The 10,000-nt window shown below is 39.2% G+C and overlaps 1 protein-coding gene across 2 annotated transcripts in view; it reads right to left on the bottom strand.

Annotated features, from left to right (window-relative positions):
- LOC147163292 (mitogen-activated protein kinase kinase kinase 7-like) overlaps window positions 1-10,000 on the bottom strand; it is a 51,217-nt gene that overhangs the window by 29,707 nt on the left and 11,510 nt on the right. For both annotated transcript variants that reach the window (XM_086094900.1, XM_086094901.1), the window contains exons 4-7: window positions 8,222-8,267; window positions 4,535-4,673; window positions 2,743-2,867; window positions 1,477-1,605 (exon numbers count right to left, since the gene is read on the bottom strand). In XM_086094900.1, coding sequence (XP_085951026.1) covers window positions 1,477-1,605; window positions 2,743-2,867; window positions 4,535-4,673; window positions 8,222-8,267 — 439 coding nt within the window. The remainder of the gene's footprint in view (window positions 1-1,476; window positions 1,606-2,742; window positions 2,868-4,534; window positions 4,674-8,221; window positions 8,268-10,000) is intronic.

The following is a 10,000-nucleotide window of genomic DNA, read 5'->3' as shown; positions in this document are numbered from 1 at the left end:
TCCACATACCCTTGCAATGTGCTCACGTGCCCTCGGTTGGGAATACACTGATCTGATAGGCAGGTAGTGAAGCTTTGCTTTTCCAAAGGGGAAGGAAGCCTTGCTATATAAGAGCTGGACCCTCTGTGTTGAACAAAATAATGTTCACAAAATCAAATCATTTTTTCCCCCTAATGTCATATTTTAAAGGTACATAAAATAATTGAGCTGTTTTGCCAGCCGCTGCTTGTTGCAGACAGTTCTTGTTACAGTAAAATATTTTGTAAGTATCATATCTTGAGTCACTGTCAATGTTTTAGTCATATGGCAGTATGCAAAATGAGATGGCTATACATCAGCTAATATGGTCATGCTGTACCTCTCTCTAAAAAGGGTCTGACCAAATCCTGTGCAGTGCAACTGAAAAAGTTGGTAGCACCAGTGCTAAAAAGTTAGTGTAGAGCCCTGCCCCATAGGACTTTGTGAACTTGTCAAAATGACCAAAACTGTCCAGAGCACGGGGAAGAAACAAAGATGAGGGAAGAAAAAAAGAGAAGGAAAAATGGGAGAAATAGGTCAAATTTTGGGGCTTTTAAAATAAATAAATAAATAAAATCCAATAAAATTAGGTGTCACTCGCATTATTTGACACCAATGAAAAACTGTCACAAAATGAAGAAAAGGTTCCATTTTATGTTTTAAATTGTATGACATTATCTTATACAATATAGACAATGTTAAAAATTCAACTTCTCTTGTAAGCTATGTAAATTGTCGATGGGATGGGGTGCCAAATAAAATCTCGCCTCGAGCGCCACATTAGCTACAGCCAGCACTGAGTGCAGTACTAAATGGGACGTTACAGTTGAATGGCTGGTACTACAGATGGGCATGATCCACCAATTATTGTTTGATTAAGAGGTCCTGAAAAATGTTATGTGAATGAACTTAATTATATTGAAATAAGGAGATCTAACAATGAGAAAAAAACATACCTCAAACAAACTTTCAGAATGATGGAAAGTGAATTGATGTTACTCTGGTTCACAAAGATGGGTTTTAAATGTCTTCAAAAATATGTTTCTTCATTCAAGGAATTAATAGGAGAAAAACATGATTCATTTAATATTTATTACAATTATACATCAGACTAAACTATGATCAATAATCTATTGTAAATTGAAGTGTATACAAATGTATTGACATATTTACAGCTGTTCCAAAGGCTTACCAAAATGCATTAAACAAGTTCCAAATTGACTGTTCAATTATGACTGGGAAAAAAAGAGAGAATGTGAAATGTGGCTGCTTTATTGCCCTTAGTTGATACTAAATTATTTTTTTCCAAAAAGTGTGTATAATTCATCTTCAGTAATGGTTTCTCCCACTTTGAAAGGAAACACTTGATTAAGGTAGCAAAGTGTCTCTCAGCGTTAAGTTTTTAATTGCATTTATAAGGAAGAAAACATATGCATATTGTTGATACAGGACACTCACCTCTGTGGACAGCCCACATGATACAAAATGCTGAACCACCAATCTCGTCAAAGGGTTTTTTGCGTGTGAGGACCTCCCATAGGATAATGCCCCAACTGAACACATCACATTTTTCACTGTAGTTACTGCCTGAGGAATACACAAACATTCAAATACTGTAATCACATGAGGTTATGTCATTAGCCCAGTGCTTCAATTATTTTTTGTTACGTCCCCCCCAGGAGCAAGAAAATATTTTGTGCTCTCCCAACTCTCCGATACAACCTTAAATGTTTGTTATTCCTATTCTTTGTGTGAATGATGAATGCGGTTAAGTTTTTTTCCTAAATTATTCCATATTTTCAATGACAAAATTCACTCATTCATATGATTCATATGGCATTCAGCAAATTCAACGACAGCTTTATTATACCGCATTATTCAGTTCAAATACATACCATGTCACAGGTTTTTCTAAGGCAATGGTCTAGTAGTTAAAGCAAAGGACTGGTGTGTGGGGTACCAGTGTTCAAGTAACACATTTTAGTACAACTTCACTTTCATATATGTATCATTGTCTAATTATTTAACATCCATTGTATTGAATGTCATTTCACTTTATTACGTGTTTTTTTCTATATTATTTAGGGTTGGGGGGGAAAAAGGCGAACAAGTCGGATAAATCGAAATTAAAAACTGGGCGACTAAAATTTTCTGCCTCAAAGCTAAGCTGGAACTATGTTTAGACCGTCCATGTTTTATAAACCGACTTTTTTTTTTTTTGCAGACCTACACAGTATTGAATGGTGGCTGTGATATGATCTTTATTTCTTCTGTTAATGCACCATCTAGTGGCCTAATGGTGGATGTTATTTGTCTGCTTAAATAAACATTTACTGACTTAGTACTTAGTGGGTTTTTAGACAATACAGCACATTGAGCTTCCCCAAAACACAGGAAAGTAAGTTCTGAATGTCATAAAAAGCACTTGAGCTGTATTTTTATTCCAAAATAGAACCTGCCATTCGGTTTTTAAGCAAGCATTGGCATACTCATAGTAATCGCTGGATGTCGGTTGGTCGCCACCATCCACCCAGAATACTGATCATAGACATCACACTACCCAAAGTTGCCGGACTTGAGGGGCCCAAGTGGGTCCAAGCACGGCACAATTACAGAGTGCGAGTGCACCCTAACTTCAACAGATGCAATACATTACTTATTTAATTGTATCCATCATACTTACTTTCTGTCCTGTATTCCATTATAAATTGTCCGTCTGCTCACCTTCAAACACTTCTGGGGCCATCCAAGCTGCACTGCCTTTATTGTTGGTCATGTAAGTCTGGATGTCACAAGCTGTTCCAAAGTCGCATATCTTCAGCACAGTACCACGAGACACCAGAAGTAAACTGTGGAGAAGGATCAGAAACGTCAGTATAAATGCTATGCTTAATTGTCTTTTATCAGGACAAACATATTGAAATAACAGCTGAATTAGTCCGTTTAGTATAATTTTTGCAGTCAGAGAAAACATGAAAAAAAGTGTAGGCCAAATATTCCCCTTTTAATGGGCTTGGCAGGCAGACAGTAAGGGTAGTAGATACACTGAAAATTGTCATTGCTTTAACTATCTTCACAAGAGTTAACACAGCAGTCCTAAACCACTAGTCAGCATACCACATGGGACATTTGGCACCCAGCCGCAAAGAGAAACTGAATTGAAATAGAATAAAAATAATTTTAGTGACCATTGGGATCTAAAAGTTGTATTTTTAAAATCAGGTGCATCCACCTGTGGTAGAGATAATGTGGGCCCCCCTACCCATAGACTCATCAGCTGTGGGTGGGTGCAAGGGTGGCAGATAATGGCATGGACCTTGGTGGGCTGACCCATGGCAACGGAAGCTGGCTCTCGGTACACTGGACCACTTTAAGAAAATTCTGGTCCAGCTTCCTGTGTCTCAGGCGGCGCAAAAAGTCTACATGTGCTTTATGGACTTTGAGAGGACGTTGAAACGTGTGAAGTCCTGTGTGGGTTGCTCCGGGTAGGGTGTATCACACCATCCCATATGGTCTGTCCAGTCCCTGTACAACTGGTGTCAGTCTGCATAACCAGCAGTAAGGCTGCACTGTCACTGATTCTGTTCAAAACTTTTATGGACAGAATTTCTACGAGCAGCTGAGGCGTTGAGGGCGTCAGGTTTGGTGGCCTTACTCCTTTGCCTTTTGCAGATGATGTAATACGGTTGGCTTCATCAAGCCATCTTCAACTCTCACTGGCGCAAGTTACAGCCAAGCGTGAAGCGGTTTGGATCAGAATCAACAACTCCAAATCTGAGGCCATGGTTCTCAGTCGGAAAATGAAGAAATGCCCTCTCAGGTCCAGGAAGAGATCCTACCCCAAGTGGGGTCTCAAGTCTCTACCGCTCTATCCTACTGAAAGATATCAGCCGACAAGGCAAAGTTACAGTATGCTCCCAACTTCACCTATGGTTACGGCCTGTGATCGTGGCCAAAAGAAAAAGATCATGAATACAAGCGGTCGAAACGAGTTTCCTCTACAGGGTGTCTGGGCTCTTCGTTGGAGATAGGGTGAGACGCTTGGTCATGGCACATTCCACTGGTAGGAGTCTCCGCCTGGTGTGGGAATGCCCTGGCATAGCCCCAGAAGAGCTGGACAAGTTCCCGTGGAGAGGAAATTCTGTGCTTTACTGCTTGGGGTACTTCAACTGTGACTCTACTGTTTTTTGGGGAAGTAGTCTACCCTTTCCATACACATAAGAAAATGAATGAATGGATGGATAGCCACAGGAAATTGATGGTTGTGGGTGAGCTGTTTGTTCATGCACCAGTTTCTGTGTCCATGGATTATCATCATTCCTGTGCTTTGCTTTCTGACTTGTGCCTTAAAAAAATCTGCTCCAATTTGTCATGATTGATGCCTTTAGATGAAATTTAGGAACGTTTTGGTTACACAATGTATATTAATCTACAAGAAAATAGGAACACTATGCTAGTGAAATAAGAAGGAAATATTACTGGGATTTACATTGTGCATCATCTTAAATCAGCTTACTTTGGTGGTTTGAGATCTCTGTGAATTAATGCCTTTGGTTTCATGGCATGCAGATAAGCAACCCCCTGGGCACACTGTAGACACCAGCTCATAGCATGGGAGGCTGTGTAGGGTGCCTGCGGCTCAGCACTGTGCAGGACTGGCAGTGACAAGAGACAGATGTGCATTTCTATAAAAGGTGTTGACATAACTACTGTACATTTATAGTGGATATAAAAAGTCTAAACATCCCTGTTAACATTTCAGTTTTTTGTGATATTAAAAACATGAACCTAAGTTAAACTAGACCTACGAGCAGTTATAAAGGGCCCTCGCAGCCATGGCACATTGGAATTCGAATTTTTTGAAAATGGCACAATCAAACTTTATATATGGATTATTTCAGGTTTTTTGACAGGCTTGTGTATTAAAAATTTAATGAGTTTTCATGCAAGTTAGACTACCAAATCAGCATAATTTTTCTTGGCAAACAGCGTGTATCCACAACAGCAGCATCCAGCACATAAAATGTTTTGCTCTTACTTTTCATCAGGAACATCTTTCGATGAAACATTTAAAGATTCAAGGCAATCGGGTCAAATCTGTGGTAGTAGAGTTGTTTAAAATCTGACCTCTGTAATGGGCAAAAAAAAAATGGGGCAAAATTTGAAAGTAAATCTAAAATGGCGTACTTTCTGTTGGGTTTAACATATGGCTCCAAGAGACTTGTAGGTCTTGGAATTTTTTTATATGCCTCCAACTTTCTGTAGATGTTAAGTGAAAATGGGGCTGCTTTGTTGAAAATATGTAGGGGCGTTACTGAGCCATTTTTTCAAAAATATCACAAATCATTAAAATATTATTTTTCTAGGATTGATGCGCGTGCAAAGTGTCATCAGTGGGTTTTTTTTGGTGAATAATGTGTTGCCATGGCAACAGAGTTTCACGAAAAATGAAAACAGTGTTTCAACTAGGGATGCACAATTATATCGGTGGCCGATAAATATCGGCAATTATCGACCAATTCGACGTCATACAAATAAACCAGATAATAAAGAAATTGGCCAATAAATATCGGCAATTATTAACCAATATGACATCATACAGATGAACCAGATAATAAAGAAAGCCGCTTATAATAATAGACTTACCGCATTGGCCCATCTGTTGTGGCTCAAGTTGCGCCCAACTCTTCATCCCTGTCCTTTGGTAGTGTTGCATATTTGTGACATCATAATTACGCGCGACCTCGTGTTCACAGAAGATGCATCATGGTGACGTGGCAGTTGCCAGTGTGGGCTATCTTTACTGTGTCTCCCAAAAATGTTACCCATTTTTAAAACATGACTGTTTTGTTTTGGCAAACTCGATATGATTTACTGGTTGTCTTTGAAGCAGATATATCAATAAAATTCAGCTTCATGGTGCTTTACACAACGTTTCAATGTATTTGTGCATGTTAGACTTATAGTAGGACTCGAAAGTATATTTGTATTCAAGTTCATTTTGCAAACAATTATCGGCTTACTTATCGGTTATCAACATTGGCACTTTCTAAATTATTGGTTTATCGTATTGGTTGAAAATAGCATTATCATGCATCCCTACTTTCAGCATCATGAAGACTAAAAACACTCTTCCAAGCAAATATGATGATTTGGTTAACCCACGAGGAGAAAGACATGAAAAAATATATATATTTTAAAACAAAATGTTATTTTGCCAGTAAGTGGCACTACTACTCTGATGACGTTTGTAGATGTCTTCAGGCTTGGACTCTCATCAAATATGTGAAGTTTTGAAAAGACAGGATTATCTTTTAATGTCACGGTGGATCATCAGGATTTGCGGCACTGCCATTGCCGAAGTTACAGTTATCCGTCTGAGGCATAATCAACATATTAAGGCTATTCTGACAAGTTTTCACCTGGATCTGTTCAACTGCAGATGAAAAAAAAATATTGTCACCAATAGGTGGCGCTATATTTATAGTCAAATATCGTATTGATACATTCAGGTCGTGACTGTTAATATACATGTGACGTTTGGGATTTTTTTGCGCTTGTACAGGGGAGTTTTGTTTTGTGGCGAAGGAAATATGAAACACAAGATTTGATCCCCACTCCATTATATAGTACTGTATTTAAAAAATTCAAAAATTTTCCCCTGTTTTTGTCCCACGTCTTCACATGGTTAAGGCCAAGTTTCAAGTCAATCAGATGAAACGTTTAAGAGAAGTGGGAAAGTAATATTAGTAGTATACAGTAGTAGTATGTCCCCTGTAATTGTGCAAAAATCGGGGATTCAAAAATTCGTAGCTCACTTGCTGTTCATTTTAGCATATGGCTCAAAGAGACTTTTTGTAGGTCTTGGGCTCCTTCATATACCTCAACATTTTCGTAGATCTTGCTGAAAAGTACAACCAGGGTTACTTTGTTAAAAAAAAATTCGGGGCTCTAGTGAGTCTTTTTTTAATGGCACAATACACTAACGCCCAATTTACACTGACTTCGAAACAGACGCGGTGCGTTTTCCGTACGGCATCCGCACGGACTGCAATTCACACCAACAGACCACAAAATCCCAGTCGTTCACGCTGGAGAGTTGAGTTCACAATAAAATTCAATGTTAATAAAATGGTAAACAATAGCCACACTTGCCTGTTGTCACATCGATATGCTTTTGGACATTATTATTGTGACTTCTACCATGGCTCTTCTACCATGGGTAAGTACGTTTTGAGTTTAAATGGTGTTATTTTGTTATGTTTAATTTATTCTGAGCTCGTTTTTTTTGTCTTAAATGTCATGCTATGTAGTTAGCTATCTTCCCTCCCCAAAAATTATTTTATTTTGAAATATACCGGATCTACCTTGATGCCGACGTTCGACTTTCTGTCCAGCTCGTGTAATTTGTTTAGCTTCATGTGTCCAGAAAAAATAGAACGCTTGCGGAAACCTTCCGCAGCGCCGCATCCCTTTCACACCGCATTCCTTTCACACCGCATACATAGCTGGTGTGAATTGACTCGCAGACTTGAATGCTTTCTATTCCTTGCGGCCGTACGGAAAATGCACCGCGTCTGTTCCGCAGTCAGCGTGAATTGGGCGTAAAAGTATTGCTCATTTTGCTAGGCCACATGTTTCATATAAATTTCATGAGTTTTTGTGCATGTTCAGGGCCTCAAAATTGGTGTGGTTTCCTTGGCAAACAGTGCGCTGCCACATCCACATTGTTCTTCAACACTTCGTGTTGTAACATCATGAAGGCCAAAACACTCTTCTGAGCAAATAAGAGGTAGATCTGGTTAACCCGCTTGGAGAAAATCATCTAAGAAAAAAAATCGTCTTAAAGGTGTTAAAGCAGCTTTTATTGTCACGGTGATCATCAGACTTTGTGGCACCGTAATGGCCAAGCCCTTTGCCAAAAAGTCACAATATCCGTTCTGGGGCATGTAAAGGGTTATTATCCTGACAGTACCCAAAAGTGCCAGTACTTCAACGTGGCTAGTGTTGCAAGGGCCCTAGCTCCTAGCTCCTCGCAGCTCTAGCTTTCATCAATTTTTTTTTACATCACAAAAACCTAGCATTTCAAGAGAGGTGTGTAAACTTTTTATGTTCACTGTAAAAGAGGAGTAAATATTAGCAAATTGATGTTACTCAAAGCGACATCCAAGTGCAACTTTTTAAAAAACATAAAATGACTTACGGTTATATAAAGAGCCACATTCCGCATATTCCATGACCAAACAGACCTGAGAATTGAAAAACAAAGTCATGTTACATTAATGTTGGGTAATCAATTCAAAAAGATGAGAAAATATTCCTTTCATCAGGGAAAATTCAAGTGTTATAGCAGTACAGGTTAAAGCAGCATGGACAGGTTGGTAAAAGTGGAATAAAAATGTGCAAACTGTGTAATATACAGCTTTTTTAAGGTAAGATTGTGTGTGACTACTTAGGCCAGATTAAAAAGAGAGCTTGTCAGTCTAAGATGACAGACGATGTTTGATTGAGGATGGTGGTAAATTGGGTGCAGTAACAAGGTTGTTATTGTAGAGTCTGACTCTGATAAGCACAAGGGAGCTTCTGAAGTGCCCAGTCGTGTTTCTGTATGGAATGATGCATGAGCTGGCCATTCGCCAAAGCTCACAGTTGAGAAGGTAAGGAAAAGAGATGGGCATTTTACATATTTTTGATGGTCAGTCATTCTTCATTCGTCGACGTCTAGCGTCCCCTTTCGTCATAGTCAGTCCGCCATTTTTTTCAAGCCGAACCAACTTGTAATCATCGGTCCGCCGTTTTATTTTACCCACACTTCCACCGTCACTTTAGACTCAAACAAATATTGTAGAAGTGAAGTGACATCATCTTTATCAATTCGGCTGATTCCACCTCTTTAGCTAATCTAATTTGTTTAGCTTCTATTTTAAATCCTGTGAAACCTCCCGGGCGCATTTTATGTTGTTTATATTGTATACAATTAGGGCTGGGTACCGAAAACTGTGCTTTTTGTGGCATGGACCGATTTGGGTCAGTACTTCCGAGCACCGATTAACGTAAAATCAAATGGTGCCATGTTTCGGTTCTAAAGCACGTTGTGACTGTGCGGGAGTGGAAGAGTTGATGATTTTCCATTAAGCACTTGAACGCAACATTATACGTGCACCAGCGTACTGACGTCACCCACTCACGCAGGACTTCACGCGCTAAAATTTATTTCCGATTTTTGGAAACGAGCAAGATGTTTGCGACACCAAGCCAAAGAAATACAGTTTCTGAAGTATTCCAGATGCAGGCTGACAATGCACGCCTGAGAGGGAGGTGTTGGCGCCGTCCTTGCTGTATGAGGAGGCATTATGCTGGAAGGCACACGGCTTCACCATTGTTAAGGTATATAGACATTGTAATTTGGATATACTACTGGTGACCATATTTAAATTAGCAAAATATTGTGGCCAAAATGTAGAAAGCATGTTTTTTTTTGTTTAACGTGGGTTCAAACTTTGAGCTCATAGCGTGGCAGGCTTTACGTTCTTGAAAAAATAACTGCACAAGAAACTATAACATCAATTATTATTAATTTAATTTATTTGTTTATCTTTACATTATTTTAGCTTCCAGCTCATAAACCCCATAAAAACAGGATGTCCAAAAATTAGAATGTGAAGAAATGACCATGCATACTTCCCAGTGTTTTGCATGGAAAAAAAGATGGATGGATGGATGGCATTTTTAAAACGATATGTCAATCTTCAAAGGTTTGATTCCCTTTGCCTTAATCGCTGCCGTGATGCGCCGTGGCATTGCCTTGGGGTCCTGGAAGCGCAGGCTTTATTGATGCTTACTGTTAGCTCTTTGTTTTTGGGTCTGGTGGTCCTCATTTTCCTCTTGATAGTACTGTATTACAAGAGGAAAACGAGGGCTACAATAAAAGTCAGGCTAGAGACATGCTTACAAGGCACAATTTAAACTGCAATCTATCTGC

This window comes from Leptonotus elevatus, chromosome 14 (assembly GCF_054856555.1).
Source record: "Leptonotus elevatus isolate MCC_2025b chromosome 14, RoL_Lele_1.0, whole genome shotgun sequence".
Classification (NCBI taxonomy): domain Eukaryota; kingdom Metazoa; phylum Chordata; class Actinopteri; order Syngnathiformes; family Syngnathidae; genus Leptonotus; species Leptonotus elevatus.
The sequence above is the reverse complement of the archived record's forward strand: the minus strand, read 5'-3'. Positions and strand labels throughout refer to the sequence as shown.